Below are 27275 nucleotides of genomic sequence, written 5' to 3'. Positions count from 1 at the left end.
TTTTTTTTTTTTTTTTTTTTTTTTTTTTTTGCTGTGCTGTGCGGCATGTGGGATCTTAGTTCCCTGACCAGGGATTGAACCCGTGCCCCCTGCATTGGGAGTGCAGAGTCATAACTACTGGACCACCAGGGAAGTCCCCGAAATGTTTTAATTCTCAACCTGAAGTATGTAGCATTTGTTAAAACAAAGCCTCCCTCCCTACTAGAAGAACGTGTGTTCCTCACAAAAAATATTCAACGATTTTTGGACTGTAGTCATTTGAATTGTTTTACATATCAACCTTTTATATATGGTATGATGTTTTAGTACTACATTTACTTACACAGTTTTTTTTATCTCGAAACTTATAATCTTATTCAGAATTCTCTGTTTTAACTATTGTGATATTGTGCACAGAATGTAAAAAGAAATTTAAAATTTTGTCACCTGTGTGTATGGGTGCACAGTATTTTGGCCTTCTAAAAATGTATTTTTCATTTAGCAATTTTCTTCAAGCCTGTTTTCAGAACCTCTTAAAAGATAAAGCAGTAGATTGTAGGATATATTCAAGATGACCTGTCAGTACATTTTAGAGATGGTGCATACTGGCCGAAAGATGTTTAGAACTCTTTCAAAGAAATTTTTTAAAATCAAAACTTGAATTCTTTCATTTCTAAATCAGTGAAATACAGATAACTTTAAGAATGTGACCTTAGTCTATTGCCCCAAGCACTCATTAGCACGGTAGTAGTGAATTAGTAGAGAATATAGCACTGGCATAGTAAAATTAGTAGCAGATTGGGGTTCAGGATCTTAGGTACTACTCCTGGCTTTGACACTAACTAGCTTTGTTTCTTTAGCCAAGTCATTTCCCCTCTTTAAGCCTGTTTCCTCATCTGTAAAATGACAGAGTTGGACTCTAAGGTCCCTTCTTCTAGCTCTAACATTTTGTGTTGCTTTTGTAATGGCTGTTTCTCTACAATTCCCTGGTGCAAGAGATCTTTCTCTTGATCACTCCTTTCTTAGAAACTCAGTGTTTTGAATTCTTGATTTACCTACCAGCAAGAGGCAGTTTACTTTCTTTTCCTGTTTGAGTGCTTAAACAAGAGGCATTACTGATTTCCTTTCTAGATAGGATCAGAATTACTAAAGGCTTTCTTGGCTCGCTCGCTCACTCGCGCCCTCTCTCTCTCTCTCTCTCTCTCTCTCTCTCATTGCTTGTCTGTCTTTGCATTGTTGCGCTCATTCCTTATTTTAGTTTTGCTTTATTTTAGTAGACAAAGGTGGAAGGTGTAATAAGGCATTATCGTATCTTGGTATTCATTATGTGATTTAGAAGACTTAGCTTGTTCGAGTTTTGCAATTCTTTTATTTATTCTTTCATGCACCAGTTCCGATCATTGTTTGTTTGTGGGTTTTTACCCTCCCTCCTATATTGTTTTGCTTTCTTCCCCTCTCCCTTCCCTCCCTTTCAGGAAAATGGAGGACTGGCTCCATTACTTCCAGCTCTGCCCAGGTTTTCTGCCACAAGAGTGGCACAGCCTGTGCCTCTAATGCTTCTGATAGAGTCGTGACTGCTTTGGATGCTACACCTGCCCCAAGATGTAATGTTGAGCTTTGAGATTCCAGGGGCAGTACCTTGTTGCTTGGATGATTTTCTCAGAAACAGAATCAACTAGGGATCATGACTATACATCCATCACATGCATACCAGCACGGGTCCAGCCGAGGCCTCCAAAATGATGCTTTGCCAGCCTCAGCTGGTTCTCAAGTGATGATGTCCTTGAAGTCTCTGTGGCCTGTGACTCAAGAGTTAAGGTAGTGGAGTTTCCCTTAAAGCATCTCACAGCAGGCTCTGTAGATGGGACACATCTCACCTCAACATGTTTGCTGAATACTCAGGTTGAAGGTCAGCCTCAGCCCTTACTTAGGTCCTTCAAATTAAGTTCTAACTTTGAGGTGTCGGCTATGCGATAGGCTAGGTGTGTGATACAGTAGGTCTTTGACATATTGGACATGAGCCATCAGCCATAATTTATGCAAAATAATTTAACTTTATTATTCTTTTTAGGGCTTAATGTATATGGCTGTACATTAGGCTTTCCTTTGCTCAAAAGGTGTTAGAGGGGAAATTTAAAACATCTTAGTGAGGTAAAGCTTAGGGAGTCTCTATCACTCTGTATAACTGTCAGTTTGGAGAAAAATGGGCATTCTCTGAAGTTTGTAAATTTTTTTTTGCTTCTAAAGTATCTGTGATTGTTCTATATATTATGGTCTTACTGAAGGTTGTTGCTAAATCAATTAATTCTTCATTATGTGGATCTCATTTTATTTTCCATGACTTATGTGATTATTTTAAGTTGGTATAGAATCTTATTGTTTTATATATTTCATAGTTCTTCATGACAGTCTAGAACTTTAGTATTTGTAGGTTTACATATTTTGACTTTCCATTTAGTAGACATATTAGGAGTCTAGAGTTTGAAAGAAGAAATATTATGTGGTTTGTTAAAGTTAACAACCAAGTCTTTACAGATTATACAGAATTTAAGACATTTTTTGAACTTGTAAATACAAACTGAAATCAGGTGATTGAACTAAACTTTAGAGTAACTAAATTAATAATTGTATTTTTGTTGGCTATTATTGTACCACCCAAATGGGTATATAAGATCTTGTAACTGCAAGTAAACTATGTTTTCCTATTTGTAACCTATTATCCAGTGCTTCATATTATATGCACACTCGAGCACGCACACACATTTATTCATTCCAAAACAGTGTTTTTACTCAAACTGGCTTGAGAAAGTTCTTCCTTGTTCATGGGAAATGATAATGTGGTGTGTATTAAATATGATTTTAGAGTTTTTCCAGAAAGATGCTTTTAATAAATTTAAAGAACCACTGTTTATTTTGAAACTGTTTCCTAATTTGTGGAGGGTGTGTTTATTTTATAAAATGATAAAAATAAATGATATTTGGGTTTAAATTTTTTTCTTGACGAAATGAAAAGTTGGCAACCCTATATTAGTCCCCATTTTTAAAATGTTTACCGTGTGCAACTGAAGTCAGCAAACCACTGATGTAGAAGTTTAAGAGCAACGAAGACTTAATTGCTCAACTCGAGTAGGGTTTTTTTTTTAATTTTTAAAATTTTTGATGTGGACCATTATTAAAGTCTTTTATTGAATTTGTTACATTATTGCTTCTGTTTTATGTTTTGGTTTTTTTGGCCGTGAGGCATGTGGGATCTTAGCTCCCTGACCAGGGATTGAACCCGCACCCCCTGCATTGGAAGGCGAAGTCCCAACCACTGGAACACCAGGGAAGTCCCCAACTCCAGTAGGATTTAAATTGGAGTGATCTAATTTTAGCAAATCAAGTTGGAAACCCTCAGAAAAGCTAACTCATCTGTGGTTTCCTCTTGCAATTGGTAACTCTCCACGTTGTGTAAATATTCCTTATCTATCTGGTTAGGGGGGAAGTACCAAAGGGCATATAACAAGCATTTATGGAAGTGATTAGCTATTTTGTTTGCTTCAGTCTGTTTAGGTGCCTTTGCTATATATCTTTGAGTATAAATAGCAATGAACAATGTATCAAATAAAGTTAAGGCATTAACATGCATTGGCATCTCCTACCATTGAATGTATTCTTGATTTAAATGTGAGTGCTTGTTAAGAAATAAAAAGAGGAGTTTCAAATCCAAAAATAACAAAAGTTTCATAATTCCAGTTGCAAGTTTTTGACTGAGCTAGAGTTATTCTTGATTGCAGCGTAGATGTTTATCCACATAGAAGTTAGTCCATGGAAAACCAAGAATCATGTCAACTTTTGAGCCTTTCTGTAAGGTATTCCTTTGTTAACTGTGATTTATGAATTTATATCAAAAGCTGCAAAACACTTCGTCTTGCACAAAAACTGCTTTTATCGTACACTTTCAGATATCTTCCTTTAGTGCAGATATGGAGATTTTTTAGGAATATATTTTATTTTAACATAAGATGGTATTAAAGAATTATTTTCTCATGCTTTTAGCAGTTGATTTTTTCATTAGCAAATTGGTCTTTGAGGAGCATCTTGAAAAATTTTGATATGTTTGAGGCTAATGCACTATCTACTTCTTTGGAAAGTGGAAACTCATTTATGGTAGTTTTTGTTCTTTTAACTATGTATGTGGTTAATAGCACTCTTGCCCCTTCTCTGCCCTAGTTTGAATATTATTAGGGATTTTTGATTGCTTCACTACTTATGTGTTGTATTCTTTCATTTGGTTAGAAGAATTTATGAAGCAAATTGAAATTTAAGGGCCAAAATATTATCCACTAGTTTGAGGTACTGTTTCACAATAAAGTGGTTTATTACACACTGATTTTATAAGAAAATGTTTTGCTGTTGAATAAATCCTCTCATGCGGAGTTCAGTGTTGGAATGCCATTTGTCTGAATGAATTGATTTACCTTTGTGAGCCTGTCTTGATGTTGTAGTTGTTGGATGGTGGCAGCAGAGCAAGTGTCGGATTGGAAAGTTATCCAGCATGAAGTTGGAATTGGTCAAAATAGTTAGTAGAAATGTCCCTGAGATTTTTCACTATATTGCAGAATTGTATAGAACTGGGAGAAAATCAGTGCTAAGAGCATTTTCAAAACTTTTGGTTGGTAGTTTAGGTTAAAATATGGTTTTGATAGCCTTTTCTTTATAATAAAATATCTATTGACACATTTATTTCTATTTTGATACACATAATTCTTTTTGTTTTTAATTTGTTACACTTCACCACCAAATATATAGTTTTTATTGTCTTTTTACTCAAGAATTGCCAAGAAGATGCTTTTAGAAGAAATTAAAGCCAATCTTTCCTCTGATGAGGATGGATCTTCAGATGATGAATCAGAAGAAGGGAAAAAAAGAAGTGGAAAACACAATGAAGAAAACCCTGGAGATGAGGGTGAGCTCCCCAAAGAGAAGTATAGGATGTCATAATTATTTGACCAATTCAGGCGTTGAAGACTGTCTGACCATGAAATCTCTTAACACATGCATTTGAAGTTTATTAAAATGTTGAAAACTTTACTACCTTTACTCCGTTTGAATATCTGGTAATAATTGTGCAAGTTTTGTCAGTTACTGCCAATAAACAGATGATTTTAAAGGAAAATATTTTTTACCTTTTAAAAAAATCTATAAATGTATACTGGTGATATTTAATCAATATTTAATAATAGTAATAGATCAAGTTTGATGTATGAGATAGCCTGTTATCACCAATGCAACCCAGATAAGTACACGGCTCTGATCAGTTCCATAAATCATGATAATTGTCAACAAACAAAATATGTAGTTTTACAACATTTTAAAGGAAAAAAGGCTGAAGGTTTTACTGATTTGTTTTCTCCATTTAGAAGCAAAAAATCAAGTCAATTCTGAATCAGATTCAGATTCTGAAGAATCTAAGAAGCCGAGATACAGACATAGGCTTTTGAGGCACAAGCTGACTGTGAGTGATGGAGAATCTGGAGAAGAAAAAAAGACGAAGCCTAAAGAGCACAAAGAAGCCAAAGGCAGAAATAGAAGGAAGGGTAAGACATTTTAATTCTGATAGCAAGGAACATACTGGTTTTATAAACTAAGTATAGTTGTGAAATTTAAGTATATTGGCTCCAACAGTTGACCACCTATATTAGGTGAGTATCAGCACACTGACAACAACTATTCTGAGAGTGAAATAAAGAATTTAGAGTGGGAAGATAACCCAGAAACTTGAGAGATGACACAAAGACTATTTTTGACCTTTAGTAGTCATATACATTTAGATTAAAAAGACAAAGAAATATGACAATAAATAAAATATGCATTAAAGTTATGTAGAAAATTTAAGACTGCCTGTAAGTGCAGGAAGAAATAATGAGGAAAGATAGAACATACAATTAATTTGGATAGATTTATGCAAGTTTATATGTAAAACTTTAGCCAGATTAAATTTTTATTACATTAAAAGTCTGAGACCTTCTGCACTGAGTTACTTACCTGTTTCCAGCATCATGGTAAACATCGAGGATACAAAATGAATAAGGAAATCATTGTCTTATGTGATGGTTTTCAACCTGACTACACATGCAGTTAACTTGGATTTAAAAATATACCTATGGCAGGGCTGCACCCCAAGCCAATTACAGCATAATTGGTGGTGGTGGGACCTATGTATCCATATGTTTTAAGAGCATCTCTGATATGATTTGGCAGTCATTGGTTTAATAAGAATTATTGACATTAATATTATACGAAATTATAGTACCATGAGGGTTGTCTTGTATAACAGAGGTATTATAAAGTGTGGCACTGAGAGGATTTCTTTAGCTTCTTGGGGGCTAGGGGTTATCACCAGAGAAGACTTCACAAAGATGAAGAATTTCACCCAGCAGATCAAGTTCTAAATGGGGAGCAGGTAGATGTGTTGTGAAGATGTATAATATAAGCAGGGAAAAAATTATAAAAGCCTCTGCAAATTGTTTAGCACATGGTGGAGGGGATGCAATTGATGTGGTATAGTTGGAGTATAGGAGGGAGTAGGGAAAGGAACAGCAGGAAATTAGGCTGGGCCAATAAGACAGAGACCAGATACTAGAGACCTTTGTAAGCCTGTGTTTCTCAAACTGAAGTACTTGGCAGTGGACTCATGGGTATATCAGGCTATAGAGTAAACATGGTACATCTCTTTGGTGTGTTCATTTTACTTGAGAGTTGGTGGAGAGCATTCTTATATTAAGTAATCACATATATTGAGGAATTAAATGTGAACTTTTCCTGAGAATTTCGGCTAACAAGAAGTTTAAAGAAAGTTTTTTCTTCTTTGGGGCAGATTCTGAAGACTTTACTAGCCAATTCCTGTCGGGCAGATTAACTCTTCTTTGCCACTAGGAATAAGAAAGCATTTTTGGAAGTGTCTGAGAAGTATAGTAGGCTCTATAGGATGGAGAGCCATTGAAAGGTTTAAATTTTTTTTAATTTTAAAAATTATTTTTATATCATAGCTATATTGAGACATAATTCACGAACCATACAGTTTACCAGTTTAGTGTATAATTTGTTTTTAGTGTAGTCACAGAGGAGTGCCACCACTTTTTAAAAAACTTTTTATTTAAGGTATATATACAGAAAAGTGTGCATTTCATAAGTGGATAGCTTGATGAACATGTATGGCACCTCAAGACACAGGACATTCGTTACCAGCACTCAAGAATCACAACTTCAGCACAACCACTCATTTTTTCCATTGAAAGATTTCAACCAAGGTTGTAATACGTTCAGATTAGTTGCTTGTTATTCTGTGAGACTGAAGGCTTTGAATCCATTTGAAGGATATTGCCATAGTTGATGTCAAGTGTGGTTGTTCTGGTATAAGTGTAATAGTGAGATTACCCAGTGGAGCTGTAATGTTGTGCAAATAGAGGGCTAAGGAAAGAATCTTGGAATCCTGAACATTTAAAGGGCTAAAGAGCAGCAGCTATCCATTAAAGAAGAGGAGGAAGGTACCCCCCCCACCCACACATATACTTAATATTTCATGGATATTTTCATGTAGACAAATAAATAATAGTACCTCATTTTGTGAATGCTTTTCTCATAAATTTCTTTGCAGCCTGAGTACAAGCCAGTCCTTCAGATTCTATAAAGGAACTGAGTGATTTAGCATTCTATAAAGGAACTGAGTGATTTAGCATAACAACATGATTTCCTGTGCATCTTCAACAAAAGGAGAAATACTGATTTTGCCTCTGAGGCTTAGCTCAGGAATATAGAGTCCTTTAGTGGGCCAAATACATTTGAAATGCTTTATTGAAACCCAAGTTTTCTGTGACCTGTGTTTCCATTGTCTTCTTCTGTGGGTAACTTATTACCCAGCTGTTTTGTTTTTTTTTTTGGTTCGTTTGTGTAGAAGGGAGTAAACTAAAATCCCATCATATTAATTTTTCTAATGTAGGTTGTGATCATAGTGATTGATACTACATTTGGAGTTGCATGATTTTCCAAGTTTTGCAAACTCTGGTGTCCCTGTATTGTCTGGAAACTTAATGTTGGGTAATGGGGAGAAATCAAAAGCTAATAGCTGAATTATAATATTAAATCAAGTGTAGTATGTGGATTTCAATTTTCACCTAAATTTTTAAAAAGTTATAAAAGTTATTTTGGTGATAATTTCAAAAGTGTAGTTATTGATTGCCTTTATAGTATATGATATTAAAATTGATGTTATTTTTCTCATGCATTATAGTGGTATTTAGTCATGTAGGACAGTGTCCTTATGCTTAAGGATTAACTGTCATGATATCAGCACTTAATTTCAAATAGTTCAGTGCAAAAAAGGGTGTGTATATGTTTAGGGAGAGATAAAGCAAATGTGCTAAACTTAACAGTAAGTGAATTTAGGAGAAAGGATACATTCAAAAATTCTTTAAAACTTTTGGTAGGTTTGAAAATTTTTAAAATAAAATGTTTGATGAAAATGAATACTAGACTTAAAATTGTATTTAATTACAGGAGAAGTTTGTGTGTGCATGTGGACACCTGTGTTCTCCCAAATTCCCAGTTGCTTAGCAGTTCTTTTTTACTATTGTTTTTTTTTATTGTGGTAAAATATACATAACATAAAATTTTAACCATTTTTAAGTTTTTGAATTAATTCAGTAGCATTAATATATTCACATTGTTGTGCAACCATTAACACTATCTGTCTCCAGAATTCTTTCATCATCCCAAGCTGAAACTCACTAAACACTAATTCCTCATTCCCCTCTTCTCCCATAGCAAGTCTTTATATTATTTATGCCTGCCTATGTTTTTTTTAGATAGAATAGACTTTTGATTCTGAGGTCAGCTCATGATATTCTAAAAATATTTTATTTTGACATAATTTTAGATTTATAGAAATGTCAGAAAAATAGTGTGGAGTTCCTATATACCCTTCACCCAGCTTCCCTAATTTAATACCTTACACTTATTACAGCACAACAATCAAAACCAGGAAATTAACATTGATGCAATACTATTAGTTCAACCAGGGTTTGACAGACTACACCTGTAGGCTAAATCTGACCTTCTGCCTTTTTTTATAAGTAAAGGTTTATTGGGGCACTGTTATACTTATTCAGTTACTGCTTTCATGTGTTTACAGTGGCAAAGTTGTGTAGAGATGAGTGGTTGCAACAGAGACCATATAGCCTACAAAGTTGAAAATACTTACCGTCAGACCTCTGACCTCTGATGTAAACTATAGATTTTATTTGGTTATCATTATTTTTCCCACTGATGTTCTTTTACCACTTTGGAATCCATTCTAGGATCCCACATTGCATTCACTTGTCTCCTTAATCTACTCCAATCTGTGACAGTTCCTTTGTCTTTTCTTTCATGACCTTGACACTTTTGAAGTCTATTATCAATTATTTTCTAGACTGTCCATCTATATGTATTTGTCTAGTGTCTTCTCATGGTTAGATTTAGGTTATTAGGCATTTTGACAACAGTACTACAAAAGTGATATTGAATCTTTCTCTGTATCATACCAAAGGTGTATGATGACAATATGTCTTATTACTGGTAATGCTAACCTGATTTAAGTTGCTTAAGTTGGTGTCTGCTGGATTTTTCCACTGTAAAAAGAAAAACTATTTTTCTGTTCATATTTAATATCTTGTGGGGAGATACTTTGAGACAATGCAAATATCCTGTTTCTCATCCATACTTATGCCCACTAATTTTAGCATCCAACTGCCTGAGCAGTTTTTACTGTGATGTATGTGTAAGTGGTGATTTTCAGTTTCTTTCATTACTTCTAGGAAGAGTTGTTTCCCCGTTTATTTATTTATTGCATTGCTTATATTAATATGGACTTATAGATAGATACTTATTTTATTCTATGAGTTATAATCCAGTTGTTCATTTTGTTGCTCACATTGTTCCAGCTTTGCTTATTGGGAGCTTCTCAAGTTGGATCCTGTGTCCTTTGAATATATCCCCATCATTTTTTGAGCACTGCTTTACTTTCTGGCACCACAAGATAGTCCAGGCTCATCTTATATTTTCCCTGCCTGGCTTCCTCTGGCCAGAAAGATATGGGTATTCTCCTGGGGTTTCAGATGCCTGTGTCTTAGTGGCAGTTTTGGTACAGAAAAATAAAATTTTGGAGAGAAAAAATAAAATTGGGAATTCACCTTATATTCTTGTGATATGCAGGGCTCTGCTCCTTTTCCCAGTGCTGTGGCTAGAAATGCAGTCCTCCCAGAGTTTTGCTGTCAGCACCCTCTGCATAGTTTTGGAATTCAGCCGGCCTTCCTGTCAAAACCAGGAAAGAACGGAGGAAAAAATAAAACACATGACATTCACATCCCTCCACAATTTTATGGGGATCATTATTCAGGTTTTGATTTCAGTCCCTAGTCTGCCTGCTCTTGTTTCCTTTTCACAGTTCTTAGGTTGTTATTTTATGTATTCTGTCTATGGTTTTCAGTTGTCATAAATGGCAGAGGGTCTGTAATCGCCCTTATTCCACCTTGGCCAGCCTACTTTGCTTGTTTTAAATAACCAGAATTCTTTTATTGACAGGCAATTTCTCATTTTGTCAATTCGTATACAATTAATACTTACATTTTAATGTAGAATCATAATTTTATAACCATAGTTGGATTTTACTTGATTTTTTTATAAATACCATTTGTGTCATTAACTGGTCTAATCTATATGATATAATATGTACTACAGATATTATTCTCATAATACTCTAAGTTTTAATGTGAAGTTACTGACAAATTGCATTTCTATTGGGAAGTATTTAATAACTTTTAATATATATTTTTATTCAAGTGAGCAGTGAAGATTCTGAAGATTCTGATTTTCAGGAATCAGGAGTTAGTGAAGAAGTTAGTGAATCTGAAGATGAACAACGGCCAAGAACACGGTAAATATATAGTATTTTCTAAAATTTTAGGAATTAATCTGAATAACCATGCTTCAAATTATTTGTAGAAAGTTTGCTGTTACTAATAAAGTAAAATATTTAACATTTTGATTTGAAACTAATTATTAAAATTATTAATTTAAAAATAGTATGTATAAACATGCTATATATACTTGAATTGTATGTTCTAAATTAGGTGGACTTTCAGTGTGCAAAAACACGCTTAACTGTAATTTTTCGTTGTTGTGGTGAGAAGTTGTGGTAGGTAAGAGGCTCTGTAGACAAACTACTGCACTCTAACTCCTGGCTTTACTACTTCCTGTTTGTATGAATACTCTGTGCTTCAGTTTCCTCATCTGTAAAATGGGGGATTACATTATTATTTACCTTATTGATTATTGTGGGCATTAAATGAGATGGTGCATGTAAAGGACTTATAATAGTGCCTATTTGGTAATTAGTAAGTGCTCCATGAATGCTAATTATTGCTGTTTGTAGTACTACTAGTATTATAGTAATTAAGATGTGTTTGTTCTCTCAATACACATAGCTACTGATCTAGATTACAAGTTATTTAAAATTTTGCTTCCTTCTTAGCATAGTATTTTAGATAATAATAACCGTTCTAAGAAATTTTTATTTCCTCCAGAATAATATGATACTTCTATCAACTTACCAATTTGTGTTTGTGTGAGTGTATATATGTATATCTACATAACTGTTTGCACTTGTAAATTTTAAAATATTTGAGGTTGTTTTAGATTAATACCAGGTTGTGCCTGGAGTATAGTAACATACTGTACTTCAGGGAAATATAAAATAACAATAGGATACAATGAGAATTTTAAAGCACTGAGATGGAATTCATATAGCACAAAATTCACTATTTTAAAGAGTAGAATACAGGGATTTTTAGAATATTCGCAAAGTTGTGCATCTACTGCCACTATCTAATTTCAGAACATTTCCATCATCCCAGAAAGAAATCCTGTACCCCTTAGCTGTCATTTCCCGTTCTTCCTGCTTCTCATCCCCTGGCAAAAACTAATCTATTTGTGTATGGATTTACTTATTCTGAACATTTCATATGAATAGATTCGTAAATATGTGTCTTTTTTATGAATGGATTTTCTCAGTTAGCATAATGTTTTCAATGTTTATCCAGGGCTGTAGCTTGTTTCAGTACTTTATTCCTTTTTTAAAAAGTATTTTATTGAAGTATAGTTGATTTACAATGTTGTGTTAATTTCTGCTATATAGCAAAGTGATTCAGTTATACATATTTATATTCTTTTTTGTATTATTTTCCATTATGGTTTATCACAGGATATTGAATATAGTTCCCTGTGGAACTTGAGTATAGTTCAAGTAGGACCTTGTTGTTTATCCATCCAATATATAATAGTTTGCGTCTGTTAATCACAAACTCCCAAGTCCTTCCTTCCTTCACCCCCTCACTCCCCCTTGGCAGCCACAAGTCTGTTCTCTACGTCTGTGAGTTTGTTTCTGTTTCATAGATATGTTCATTTGTGTCCTATTCTAGATTCCACATATAAGGGATATCATATGGTATTTGTCTTTCTCTTTCTGACTTACTTCACTTAGTATGGTAATCTCTAGGTCCATCCAAGTTGCTGCAAATGGCATTGTTTCACTTTTTTGACGACTGAGTGATATTCCATTGTGTGTGTGTGTGTGTGTGTGTGTGTGTGTGTGTGTATGTACACACACACCCACCACATCTTTATCCATTCATCTGTAGACGGACATTTTAGGTTGTTTCCATGTCTTGGCTATGGTAAATAGTGCTGCTAGGAACATAGGGGTACATGTATCTTTTGGAATTATAGTTTTATCTGGGTATATGCCCAGGAATGGAATTGCTAGATCATATGGTAACTCTAATTTTAGTTTTTTGAGGACACTCTATACTGTTTTCCATAGCGGCTGCACCAATTTACATTCCCACCACCAGTGTAAGAGGGTTCCCTTTTCTGCACACCCTCTCCAGCATTTTATTATTTGTGGACTTTTTAATGATGGCCATTCTGAATGGTGTGAGGTGTTACCTCATTGTAGTTTGGATTTGCATTTCTCTAATAATTAGTGATGATGAGCATCTTTTCATGTGCTTTCTGGACATCTGTATGTATTCTTTGGAAAAATGTCTATTTAGATCTTCTGCCCATATTTTTGATTGGGATTTTTTGTTATTTTTATTGAGCCGCATGAGCTATTTGTATATTTTGGAGTTTAATTCCTTGTCAGTCGCATTGTTTGCAAATATTTTCTCTCATTCTGTGGGTTATCTTCTCCTTTTGTTTGTAGTTTCCTTCACTGTGCTAAAGCTTTTAGGTTTAATTAGATCCCATTTGTTTATTTTGGTTTTATTTTCATTATTCTAGGAGGTGGATCTGAAAAGATGTTGCTGCAAGTTATGTCGAAGAGTGTTCTGCCTATGTTTTTCTCTAAGAGTTTTATAGTATCTGATCTTACATTTAGGTCTTTAATCCATTTGAGTTTATTTTTGTGTACAGTGTTATAGAATGTTGTAATTTCATTCTTTTACATGTAACTGTCCAGTTTTCCCAGCACCACTTATTGAAGAGATTGTCTTTTCTCCATTGTATATTTTTGCCTCCTTTGTTGTAGATTAATTGACCATAGGTGCATGGGTTTATTTCTGGGCTTTCTATACTGTTCAAATGATCAATATTTCTGTTTGTGTGTCAGTACCATACTGTTTTGATTACTCTAGCTTTGTAGTATAGTCTGAAGTCAGGGAGCCTGATTCCTCCAGCTTTGTTTTTCTTTCTCAGGATTGCTTTGGCTATTCAGGGTCTTTTGTGTCTCCATATAAGTTTAAAAAATTTTTTGTTCTAGTTCTGTGAAAAATGACATTGGTAATTTGATAGGGATTGACTTGAACCTGTAGATTGCCTTGGGTAGTACAATCATTTTGACAATATTCATTCTTCCAATCCAGGAACATGGTATATCTTTCCATCTGTTTTTGTCATTTTTGATTTCTTTTATCAGTGTCTCTTGTGATTTGATGACACTCTTTAGTGTTGTGTTTGGATTGCTTTTTCTTTTGTGTGTGTGTATCTATTGTAGATTTTTGGTTTGCAGTTACCATGAGGTTTTGATATAACAGTCCATATATATACAAGATTGTTCTAAGTTGCTGGTCTCTTAGTTTCCAGAGCATTTCCAATATCCTGCATTTGTACTCTTCTCACGATTGCTGATTTTGACATCATATTTGTGTGTGGTTGACTTCCTACCTTCACTGTATGTTTGCCTTTACCAGTGAGCTCTTCCATTCATAATTTTCTTGTTTCTAGTTGTGGCCTTTTCTGCCTAGAGAAGTTCCTTTAGCATTTGCTATAAAGGTGGGTTTTGTTGTATTGAATTCTCTTAGCTTTTGCTTGTCTGTAAAGCTTTTGATTTCTCTGTTGACTGTGAATGAGAGCCTTGCTGGGTAAAGTATTCTTGATTGTAGGTTTTACCCTTTCATTACTTTAAATATATCATGCCACTCCCTTCTGGCCTGCAGCGTTACTGCTGAAAAATCAGCTGATAACATTATGGGGATTCCGTTGTATGTTTTTTGTTGCTTTTCCCTTGTTGCCTTTAATATTTTCTCTTTGTCTTTAATTTTTGTCAATTTGATTAATATGTGTCTTGGCATGTTCCTCCTTGGGTTTATCCTGTGTTGGACTCTGCACTTCCTGGACTTGAGTGTTTCCTTTCCCACGTTAGGGGAATTTTAAGCTCTTATCTCTTCAAATATTTTCTCAGGCCCTTTCTCTCTCTTCTCCTTCTGGGCCCCCTATAATTTGAAAGTTGGTGCATTTAATGTTTTCCCTGAGGTCTCAGACTGTCCTCCTTTCTTTTCATTCTTTTTTCTTCATTTTGTTCTGTAGCAGTGATTTACAGGAATCTGTCTTCCAGCTTATTCATTCTTCTGCCTTATTTATTCTGCTATGTTTTAAAATATATATATATATATATTTATTTATTTATTTATTTTTGGCTGTGTTGGGTCTTTGTTGCTGCACGCAGGCTTTCTCTAGTTGCAGTGAATGGGGGCTACTCTTTGTTGCGGTGCTTGGCCTTCTCATTCCAGTGGCTTCTCTCATTGTGGAGCATGGGCTCTAGGTGTGTGGGCTTCAGTAGTTGCAGCGTGTTGGCTTAGTAGCTGTGGCTCACGGGCTCTAGAGTGCAGGCTCTGTAGTTGTGGCGCATGGGCTTAGTTGCTCCGCGGCATGTGGGATCTTCCCAGACCAGGGCTTGAACCCATGTCCCCTGCATTGGCAGGTGGATTCTTAACCACTGTGCCACCAGGGAAGTCCTTATTCTGCTATTGATTACTTGTAGTGTATTTTTCATTTCAGTTATTGTGTTGTTCATCTCTGTTTGCTCGTTCTTTAAATCTCCTAGCTTTTTGTTAAACTTATTTCTTGTATCTTCTCAATCTGTGCCTCCATTCTTTTTCTGAGATCTTGGATCATCCTTACTATCATTAACTGAATTCTTTTTCAGGCAGATTGCCTATCTCCACTTCACTTAGTTGTTCTTCTGGGGTTTTATCTTGTTCCTTCGTCTGGAAAATGTTTCTCTGCCATCTCATTTTGTCTGTCTGTGTTAGTGTTCTCTGTTCCGCAGACTGCAGGATTGTAGTTTGTCTTGCTTCTGGTGTCTGCCCTTTGGTGGGTGAGGTTGATCCAGGGACTTGTGCAGGCTTCCTGTTGGAAGGGACTGGTGCCTGCCCACTGGTGGGTGGAGCTGGGTCTTGTCCTCTGATGGGCAGGGCCATGTCAAGGGGGTGTGTTTAGAGTCGGCTGTGGGCTCAGGGGGACTTTAGGCAGCCTATCTGCTGATGGGTGGGGCTGTGTTCCCACTCTGTTGTTTGTTTGGCCTGAGGCATCCTAGCCCTGGAGCCTGCAGGCTGTTGGGTGGGGCCCAGTCTTGTTGCCAAAATGGTGACCTCTGGGAGAGCTCTTGCTGATGAATATTCCTTGGGGCCTCTGCCACCGGTGTCCTTGCCCCCCATAGTGAGCCATAACTGACCTCCACCTCCCCAGGCGACCCTCCAAGACCCACAGGTTCATCTGATCCAGTCTCCTATGGAGTCACTGCTTTGCCCTGTGGCCCAGTGCACATGAAACCTTGTGTGCGCCCTCCAAGAGTGAAGTCTCTGTTTCCCCCAGTCCTGTGGAGCTCCTGCTCTCATGCCCTGCTGGCCTTCAAAGCCAGATCCTCTGGGGTCTTCTCTTACTGATGTCAGATCCCCAGGCTGGTGAGCTTGATGTGGAGCTCAGAAGTCTCACTCCTGTCAGAGAACATCTGTGATATAATTATTTTCCTGTTTGCCGGTCACCCTCCCAGCCAGTATGGGATTTGATTGTGTGGTGAAAGCACCCCTCCTCCTGTCTCAATTGTAGCTTCTTTGGATGTAGAACATCTTTTTTGGTAGTTTCCAGTTTTTCTTGTTGATGGTTGTTCAGCAGTTAGCTGTGATTTTGATGTTTCTGTGAGAGGAGGTGAGCTCAAGTCCTTCTACTCTGCCATCTTGTCTCTTCCCTCATACCTAAATCCTAGAGTAAATTTCTAAAAGTGACATTGTTGGGTTAAAGTTTTGCAATTTTAGGACTTTTCATATATATTTTCACGCTATCTTATAGAAGTCAGTTTTTTCATCTCCCAGCAGAGTATGTAAATAGCCATTTCCTCATTCTTTCAACAATAAAACAATGAGCAGTCTATTAACTAGAACGTATATCTTAGGGGAACTACAATCCATTTTGAGTTAATTTTTCTGTATGGTGTAAGATAGGGGTCCAGATTCATCCTTTCGCATGTAGATACCCAGTTGTCTGAGCACCGTTTGTGAAAAGACTGTTTTCCGTATTGCATTGTCTTGACCTCCTTGTGGAAAATCAATTGACCATAAACATAAAGTTTTATTTCTGGACTCTCATTTCTCTTCCATTGATCTGCATGTCTATCCTTTATGCCAGGAACGTACTGTCTTGATTAATGTAACTTAGTATACCAATTCCTAAGCGCAAAAATACATTACTCACCACAAATTGTTGTTACTGTTTTTGTTTTAATTTGTGTGAGCTGGTATGAAGAAAATCATATCTAAGTTTTGTAATCTGTTTTTTTTTAATTTAAAGAGATGGTGAATATTTTTCATGTGTATATTGACCATTTATATTTCTAAAGGCCCTCCATCCATCTTATTACTCATATGCTAAACCTCCCCCTTGAATAAATTAAAATGTTGACTGGATTTCTGTTTGATTTTTTTTTTTAACTTTATTTTTTTGATCACTGGATTTCAAATTAAGGGTTCTCCTTTTTGAACCTAGTGAAGGTTTTTTTGGGTCTTTGATTTTTCCTTTATCTTTTTTAGGAATGTACACACAGGTAAAGCAGTTCTAAAATAGTTCATAATTTACTTAAGGAAATTCATCGTGAAGTATTTTATTTTGCATTTTAAATATTCTTTAGGTCTGCAAAGAAAGCAGAGTTGGAAGAAAATCAGCGAAGTTATAAACAGAAAAAGAAAAGGCGACGCATCAAGGTTCAAGAAGATTCATCCAGTGAAAACAAGGTAGTAAATAATGAGATTTACTGTGTGCGCTTGGAATTATAACTGGTACAGTAGACCATTGTAAATATGTTATTACATCTTCTGCATTCCATTCATTAATTAAATTCTACTCATTTATTTTTTTTATTTATTTTCTTTTTTTAACATCTTTATTGGGGTATAATTGCTTTACAATGGTGTGTTAGTTTCTGCTTTATAACAAAGTGAATCAGTTATACATATACATATGTTCCCATATGTCTTCCCTCTTGCGTCTCCCTCCCTCCCACCCCCCCATCCCACCCCTCCAGGCTGTCACAAAGCACCGAGCCAATATCCCTGTGCCATTGCGGCTGCTTCCCACTAGCTGTCTACCTTACTACGTTTGTTAGTGTGTATATATCCATAACTCTCTCTCGCCCTGTCTACTCATTTATTTACATTTTAAATTTTGTGGAAGAATTGACTTACTGAAAGTATAAATATGCAGAAGTATTAACTTTGATATATTATCAATATTTTTCTTTTCCTTAACTGAATCTAATGGAAGTTTTAAGCTGTTCTAATTCATTATTTCCATTCTTAGGGCTATAGACTTGATGTGAAGTATTCTGTCTGAAGACATAAAACATAATGACTCATGTGATTGAATTTCTTTTACCAGTGAAGTCAGTCAATTTAAGTTTCTTGTACAATATATAAGCAGAATTATTTAGAGTACAAGTTCTCTGTAATGTTTTGTCAATCCTGTTCTCTTTTGTGGGGAGTTCATTTTTTTAATGAACCTTTTAACCATTTCTAACGTGCAATTCAGTGGCCTTAATTACATTCATAATTGGGAACTCTGTACCCCTTAAACGGTAACTCCAATTCCCACCTATCTGCAGCCCCTCATAACATCTAATTCTAATTTCTGTGTCTATGAATTTACCTGTTTTAGGTATTTCATACAAATGGAATCACACAGTATTTGTCCTTTTCTGTCAGGCTTCTTTCATTGACATAATGTTTTCACGGTTCATCCACGTTGTGGCATATGTCAGAATTTCCTTTCTTTTTAAGGCTGGATAATATTCCACTGTATGTATATATCACTTTGTGTTTATCCATTCATCTATTGATGGATGTTTGGGTTGTTTATACCTTTGGCTATTTTGAATAATGCTGCTGTGAATGCAGGCGAGTCCCTGCTTTTAATTCTTTTGGTTATAATCTGAGAAGTGGAATTGCTGGATCATATGGTAATTCTGTGTTCAACTTTTTGAGGAACTGTCACACTGTTTTCCCAATGCACCAGCCTTCCAGTTTCTCTACATCCTCACCAACACTTTTTATTTTCTGTTTTTTTTTTTAATAGCCATGCTAATGGGTGTGAGTTAGTATCTCATTTGTGGTTTTGATTTAAATTTCCCTAATGACAAGTGATGTTGAATATCTTTTTATGTGCTTATTAGACATTTCTGTGTCTCCTTTGGAGAAAGGTCTGTTCAGTCCTTTGTCCCCTTTTTAGGGTTGTTTTATTAATACTCTTCTGTATTACAAAGTGTAATTCTGAAGCTTTTCAGTACGTTTTCTTCCACCTTTTCTTGGTATGTTAATTGGAATTTCAAGTGGACAAATTAGAAAACTTTATAGTATTAACCTTTGATCATTTAAATTCCATAGAGTAATTCTGAAGAAGATGATAAAGAAGAAGATGAAGAAGAAGAAGAAGAAGAAGATGAAAATGATGATTCCAAGTCTCCTGGAAAAGGCAGAAAGAAAATTCGAAAGATTCTTAAAGATGATAAACTACGAACAGAAACACAAAATGCTCTTAAGGAAGAGGAAGAGAGGCGAAAGCGTATTGCTGAGCGGGAACGTGAGCGAGAGAAATTGAGAGAGGTAAACCAATTTTTATTTATGATTTTTTAAATATATGACCTTCATAGATATACTTTAGTATTTCAAGAATAGGATGTTGTAATCAACCACAGATTTTTAGTTACAGTTACTTTTTCCTATTAGCAATATTTTATGCAACTTATAAATCTTCATTAGATTATATGAATTAGGTACAGAAAAGAGTTGAGATTCTTGATCACCAGAGTGATTGTGTTTTATTTGGAGTAGAAAACTGTTAAGAGGTTATTGCTTAAATCCATAAAGCATTTCAATTTTTTGAATAAACTTTTTCTTGTAAAAAATTTTAAGCACAGGTACAGGCAGAAGGAATAGTGTTATAAATCTCCATGTATCCATTACCCAGCTCCAATAATTACTAACACGTGGCCAGTTTTGTTTAACCTATTCTTTTGCCTTCAGATTATTTTGGAGAAGTCTCAGAAATCATATAATTTTGTTTATATATAGTTCAGAATATATTGTTGAAAGATAAGGACTTTTTAAACATTACCATTAGTGCCATTATTACACTTAAACTTTAACAGTAATTCCATAATATCATCAAATATCCAGTTAAAATTCAAAATAATTTCATTTTCCTCACAAACATGATAGTGGTTTTGAAAATAGTTGGTGTGAATCAGGATCCCAAGAAAGTCTCACTACATATTGTGTTGCATTTGGATACTTATGTTTATGTTTATCCTTAAGCTAATACCACACTGTCTTGATTACTGTAACCTTATAGTAAGTCTTGAAATCCGATACTGTAACTTCTACAACTTTGTTCTACTTTTTTATTTATTTTTTAAAAATTTTATTTATTTATTTATTTATGGCTGCATTGGGTCTTCATTGCTGTGCGCGGGCTTTCTCTAGTTGCAGTGAGCGGGGGTTACTCTTCGTTGCAGTAAGTAGGCTTCTCGTTGTGGTGGCTTCTCTCATTGCGGAGCAGGGGCTCTAGGCGTGCGGGCTTCAGTAGTTGTGGCACATGGGCTCCGTAGTCGTGGCTCACGGGCTCTAGAGCACAGGCTCAGTAGTTGTGGAGCATGGGCTTAGTTGCTCCGCAGCGTGTGGGATCTTCCTGGACCAGGGCTCAAATTGTGTCCCCTGCGTTGGCAGGCGGATTCTTAACCACTGCTCCACCAGGGAAGCCCTGTTCTACTTTTTTAGAGTTGTTTTGGCTCTACTCAATTATTTGCATATGGTTTAGTATCCTCTTGTCAATTTTTAACAAGAATCTTCCTGGAACTTTTATTGGGATTGTGTTGGATATTTAGATTAGTGACATCTTAACAGTATTTTGTTTACTGTTACATAAATATAGTATATTTCTCCATTTATTTCGTGCTCCTTTTATTTCTCTTAGCAATGTTTTATGCTTTTCATTGTACAAACCTAGCACATATTTTGCTAAATTTATCCCTAAGTAATTTATATTTTCTGATGTCATGGTAAATGAAATTTTAAGTGATTTAAAGACCTTGTGTTCTGTGACCTTGCCAAATTCTCTTATGAGTTCTAGTAGCTTTTTTTGTAGATTCCTGAAGATTTTCTACATATTCAGTCATGTTGTCTATACACAGAAACCATTTTATTAATTTCTTTCAAATTTATGGTTCATTTCTGTTTTTAAATTATAAAAGGATAGTTAATTTTTTCAAATGCTTTTCTTTTTATAAATTTCTTTCTTTTTGGCTGCGTTGGGTCTTCGTTGCTGCGTACAGGCTTTCTCTAGTTGCAGTGAGTGGGGGCTACTCTTTGTTGTGGTGTGCGGGCTTCTCATTGCGGTGGCTTCTCTTGTTCTGGAGCACAGGGTCTAGGGCACGTGGGCTCAGTAGTTGTGGCTCGCGGGCCCTAGAGCGCAGGCTCAGTAATTGTGGCCCATGGGCTTAGTTGCTCTGCAGCATGTGGGATCTTCCCAGACCAGGGCTTAACCTGTGTCCCCTGCATTGACAGGCAGATTCATAACCACTGTGCCACCAAGGAAGCTGTCAAATGCTTTTAAATGTATCTGGTGATCTAGAAAATTAGTCTTGCATTGCTAGAATAAGCCTTGCTTGGTCATGGTATATTACTCTTTTTATATATTGTTGTATTTCTTTTGCTATATTGTTTCAACAGGAGTTTTACCTCACTGTTAAGGAGACATGTTGGTTTGTAAATTCCTTTTCTTGTAATATCTTTCTGTTTTTGCTATCACAGTAATACTGTTCTCATGTAAAATGAGTAGGGAAGTGCTCTATCTCCTCTTCTTTTTTTTTTTTTGCGGTACACGGGCCTCTCACTGTTGTGGCCTCTCCCATTGCGGAGCACAGGCTCCGGATGCGCAGGCTCAGTGGCCATGGCTCATGGGCCTACCTGCTCCACGGCATGTGGGATCTTCCTGGACCGGGGCACGAACCCGTGTCCCCTGCATCGGCAGGCGGACTCTCAACCACTGTGCCACCAGGGAAGCCCTCGTCTGTCTTCTTAAAAGAATGTTTGTAAGATAGATATTATTTCATTCTTAAATGTTTGATAGAATTCTCCAGTGAAGCTATTGGTCTGATGTTTTCTGAGTTTTTAGAAAATTTTAAACAGATTCAGTTACTTTAATAAATGTTGGGCTATTTAGACTTATCTGTTTCTCCTTAGGCCTGTTTTGGTCAATTTTGTCTTTAAGGAATTTGTCCATTTCATTTATGTAGTCTAATTTATTGATGTAAATTTGTTCACACTATTCCGTTATTAAGTTTTTTGTTTTTTGTAGACACTGTCATGATATCTCATCTTTCATTTGTGTTATTGATAATTTGTCTTTTTTTTTTCTTGATTAGTCTCTCTAGAGGTTTAGCAATTTTACTATCTTTTCAAAAACACCAGCTTTGGATTTAATTTCCTCTATTGTTTTCACCTTTTTCTAATTCATTGGTTTCCATTCTATTTTTATGTTATCACTCTTTCTTTGGGTTTAATTTGCTTTTTTACCAGCTACTTAAGGTGAATTTTGGATCTTGCTCCTTTTTTAATATATACATTTAAAGGTATAAAGTTCCCCACTCTGCATACTGTTTTAAATGCTGCAGTGTATGAATTTTGATGTTTTGTGTTTTCCTTTTACTCTGTTCAGATCTTTTCTATTTTTCTTATGACCCAGAAAATGATGTATCTTTCTGAACGTTCCATGTATATATTCTGCCATTGTGGGGTGAAATATTCTATAAATTTCAATTAGGTTATGATGGTTTATTACATTCAGGTCCTGTGTATCCTTTTTTTTTTTAAGTTAACACTTAAAAAAGTGTTTATTTAGGCTGCTCCAGGTCTCAGTTGTGGCATGTGGGATCTTTTTTTTTTTTTTCTAGTTGCAGCATGCGGACTCTCAATTTGCAGCATGTGGACTTCTTAGTTATGGTATGCAGAGTCTTAGTTGCAGCAGGCGAACTCTTAGTTGTAGCATGCATGTGGGATCTACTTCCCCGACCAGGGGTCAAACCCGGGCCCTCTGCATTGGGAGCATGGAATCTTATCCACTGGACCACCAGGGAAGTCCCAGGTCCTGTTTATCCTTAATGATATTTTGTCTCATATTGAGAGAGCAGTGTTGAGGTCTCCAACTATAATTGTCAATTTGTCATTTTCTCATTGCTCTTCTCTCAGTTTTTGCTTATAGTTTGTTATTAGGTACATGTACATGTATGATTGTTATGCCTTTCTTGTGAATTGACCCATTATCAATGAGTAATGTCCCCTTTTACCTCTGGTGATTTTTCACCATCTGAAATCTACTCTATGTGATGATAGTATAGTCACACCATCTTTCTTTTCAAGCATTTTACTATGAAAAGTTCCAACACACTGCAAGGTTTACAGAATTTCACAGTGATTTCCCATAAACTCAGGTCCTAGATTTTCTGTTAACATTTTACTATACTTGGTTTGTTACATTCCTATTTATCTACTAATCTCTCTATCCATCATTATATTTTTTATGCATTTCAATGTCAATTGCAGACATCATTTCACTTAACCTTAATGCTTTAGCTTGCATGTCATTAGCTAGAATTCATATTTATTTAAAATTTTTATGTAAAATTTATTTTGAGTGAAATGTACCAATTTTAAGTGTACATTTGCTTTTGACATACCATGGAATGCACACATCTACTGTATGTATTTTTGTGTTTTTCTTCAGCTTGCCTTTTTTCCTTTTACTTAATGTTTCGAGAGTGTTCTGTCCTCCCTAGGTTGTGTCTGCTCTTGACTGTGAAACAGCTTATCTGTTGAATGGATGTACCACTGTCAATCCTCCCCTCCCCAAATCTTCTTTTGAGGTACAGTTAGGTTGTTCCAACGTTTTCACTAAATTGGAGTATCCTGTTACATATTGGCATGACTTCTTTTGTTTGTGCTTCTTTGGGTTTTTTAAAAAAATTTCTTACTATTTTAACTATTTTTAAGTACACAGTTCAGTGAAATACATGTTGTGTAACCATCATCACCATCCTTTTTCATGACTTTTTTATCATCCTAAGCAGAAACTGTGTACCCATTTAACAATAAATTCCCATTCCCCCTTCTCCCTAGTCTCTTGTAACCTCTCTTCTACTTTCTGTCTCTATGAATTTGGCTATTCTAGGTACCTCATATGAGTGGAATCATTCAGTATTTGTCCTTTTCTGTCTGTCTTATTTCACATGGCAGAATGTTTTCAAGATTCATTCATGTTATATCAACTATCAGAATTTAATTTCTTTTTAAGGATGAACAGTATATTCTATGCATATACAACATTTTGTTTATTCATTTATCTGTTGATGGATACTTAGGTTTCTTCCACTTTTTGGCTATTGTGAATAATGGTGCTTTGAACATGGATGTACAAGTATCTCTTCAAGTTCCTGCTTTCCAGTCTTCTGGGTATATATACAGAAGTGGAATGGTGGAAGATATGGTAATTCTTGATGTATTTTTTGAGGAATCACCACAGTGTTTTCCACAACAGCTGCACCATTTTATATTTCCACCAGCAATGCATACAGGTTCCAATTTCTCTACATCTTTACAATATTTCTTTTCTTTTTCTTTCTTTTCTCTTCTTTCTTCTCTGCCTCTCCCGTCTTTTGTAATAGCCAACCTAATGATTGTGAAGTGATATTTCATTGTTTTTTTTTTTTTTTTTTTTTTTTTGCGGTACGCGGGCCTATCACTGCTGTGGCCTCTCCTGCCACAGAGCACAGGCTCCGGACGCACAGGCTCAGCGGCCATGGCTCACAGGCCCAGCCGCTCTGTGGCATGTGGGATCCTCCCGGACCGGGGCACGAACCCGTGTCCCCTGCATCGGCAGGCAGACTCTCAACCACTGCGCCACCAGGGAAGCCCTCATTGTGGTTTTGATTTGCATTTCCTTAATGACTAATGATGTTGATCATCTTTTCATGTGCATATTGACCATTTGTATATTTTTGGAGAAATGTCTATTCAAATCCTTAGCACATTTTAAAATTGTGCTTTTTTCGTTATTGTTGTATTGTAGGGGTTCTTTATATATTCTGGATATCAGTCTCTTATCATATATGTAATTTGCAAATATATTCCCCCATTTTGTGGATTATCTTTAATTCTATTGATAAGTATCCTTTGCATAAAAGTTTGAAATTTTGATGAAGTCCAGTTTATCAATATTTTTCATTGCCTGTGCTATTGATGTTTTATTTAAGACATCATTGCCAAATCCTTTGTCATGACAGTTTCTTTCTTTGCCATTTTGTATAATCCTGTTAATATGCTATTGAATTTGGTTTGCTAGTACTTTGTTGAGGAGTTTTGAATCTATATTAATAGAGAATCTGTAGTTTTCATATAGTTCATTTGTCTGAATTTTGAATCAGGGTAATGCTGGTCTCATTGAATGAATTAGAAAATATTCCCTCATCTTCAGTTTTCTAGAAGAGTTTGAGAAAAATTGTCATTATTTTTTAAATGTTTGGTAAAATTCACCAGGGAAGCCCATCTGGCCCTAGGCTTTGTTCTTTGTTGGAAGTTTGATTACTGATTCAGTGTTCTTAACTAGTTTAGCAGTCTGTTCAGATTTTGTTTTTTTCATGGGTCTGATCTGGTGGTTTGTGTTTCTAAGAATTTTTCCATTTCATCTATGTTATCCATTTTGTTGTATAGTTGTTCATAGTATTCTTTCATAATTATTTTTATTTCTGTAAAATTGCTAGTACTGTCATCACCTTTATTTCAGATTTTAATAATTTGAATCCTCTGTCTTTTTGTCTTACTCATTCTAACTAAAGATTTGTGAATTTTATTCTTTTCAAAGAACCAACTTTTGATTTTGTTGATTTTCTCTTTTTCTAGTGTCTGTTTTATTTCTGTCTGCTCTAATCCATATTATTTCCTTCCACCTGCTAGCTTGGGTTTAGTTTGCTCCTCTTTTTCTACTTCTTTAATGTGTAAAGTTAAGTTCTCAATTTGTGATCTTATTTCCTTTCTAATGTGTGTGTTTACCACTATACATTCCCCACTTAGCACTTCTTTTGCTGAATCCCACAGGTTTTAGTATTTTGTGTTTTCATTTTAATTTGTCTGAAGGTATTTTCTAATGTCCCTTGTGGTTTCTTATTTGACCTATTGGTTATTTAAGAGTATCTTGTTTAATTTATGCATATTTGCATTTTTCCCATTGTCCTTTTGTTATTGATTTCTAGTTTCATTCCACTGTGATTGGAGAAGATAGTTTTTTATGATTTTATTTATTTACTTATTTTTAAGTGGTCAGTAAAACCTTTCATTTTATTTATTTTTTTATTGAAGTATAGTTGATTTTTATGATTTTAATCTTCTAAAATTTATTAAGGCTTGTTTTGTGCCCTAACATGTGGTCTGTCCTTGAGAAGTTCCATGTGCACTTGAGAAAATTCGTACTCTGCTGTTGTTGAGCAGAGTGTTCTGTGTGTTAGGGCTAATTGGTTTACAGGGTTGTTCAAGTTCTGTGTTTCCCTGTTGATCTTTAGTTGGCTTGTTCTATGCATTATTGAAAGTAGGGTGTGATGTCTCCAAACTATTATTGTAGAACAGCCTATTTCTCCTTTCAATTCTGTCAGTGTTTGCTTCATATAATGTGGGACTCTGTTTTGGGTGCATTTATGTTTATGATTGTTACATCTTTTTGATTAATTTACTCATCTGTTAATATATATATATTTTGCCTTTTGTAATTGTTTTTGACTTAAAGTCTATTTGTCTGATGTTTATATAGCCATCCCAGCCTTCTTAGTTGCTGTTTACATGGAATATCTTTTACCATTCTTTCATTTTCAACCTATTTGTGTCTTTTGATCTAAAGTGAATCTTTTGTAGACAACCAATATTTGGATCATTTTTTAATGAATTTTAGCATTCTGTACCTTTTGATTGGCGGTTTAATCCGTTATATTTTAAGTAAGTACTGATGAGTAAGGATTTACTTCTTCCATTATGCTATATTTTATATGTCTTACTGCTTTTTTGCTCATCATTTCCTCCATTGCTTCCCTTTTTTTTGTTTGTTTATTTCATTTTTTGCAGTGACACATTTTGATTCCCATCTCATTTTCTTTTGTGTATCATATGTAGATATTTTCTTTGTGGTTAACATGGGATTACATATAACATCCTAACATCATAATGATGTAGTTTAAATTGAATGAACTTGACCTCAGTCATGCACATAAATCGTAGTCTTTTAGAGCCCCATTCCCCCCTGTATATAATTCATGTCACAGATTTTGTTTTTATACATTTTATGCCCCAATAATATATATTTATAATTACTTTTTATGGTTTTGTCTTTTAAATCCTATAGAAAGTAAACCTGGAGTT

General features: G+C 35.3%; 1 protein-coding gene across 11 annotated transcripts in view; it reads left to right on the top strand.

Moving 5' to 3' along the window:
• Positions 1–27275, top strand: part of ATRX (ATRX chromatin remodeler) — a 195421-nt gene that overhangs the window by 106506 nt on the left and 61640 nt on the right. For all 11 annotated transcript variants that reach the window (XM_027095636.1, XM_027095638.1, XM_027095637.1 and 8 more), the window contains 5 exons: positions 4794–4927; positions 5382–5558; positions 10840–10933; positions 17459–17561; positions 19206–19424. In XM_027095636.1, coding sequence (XP_026951437.1) covers positions 4794–4927; positions 5382–5558; positions 10840–10933; positions 17459–17561; positions 19206–19424 — 727 coding nt within the window. The remainder of the gene's footprint in view (positions 1–4793; positions 4928–5381; positions 5559–10839; positions 10934–17458; positions 17562–19205; positions 19425–27275) is intronic.

The sequence above is a fragment of the Aethalodelphis obliquidens genome, unplaced genomic scaffold (assembly GCF_003676395.1).
Source record: "Aethalodelphis obliquidens isolate GAN/ISIS:26980383/991018 unplaced genomic scaffold, ASM367639v1 scaffold92, whole genome shotgun sequence".
NCBI classification, from domain to species: domain Eukaryota; kingdom Metazoa; phylum Chordata; class Mammalia; order Artiodactyla; family Delphinidae; genus Aethalodelphis; species Aethalodelphis obliquidens.
This window is presented reverse-complemented; position numbering and strand designations above follow the sequence as displayed.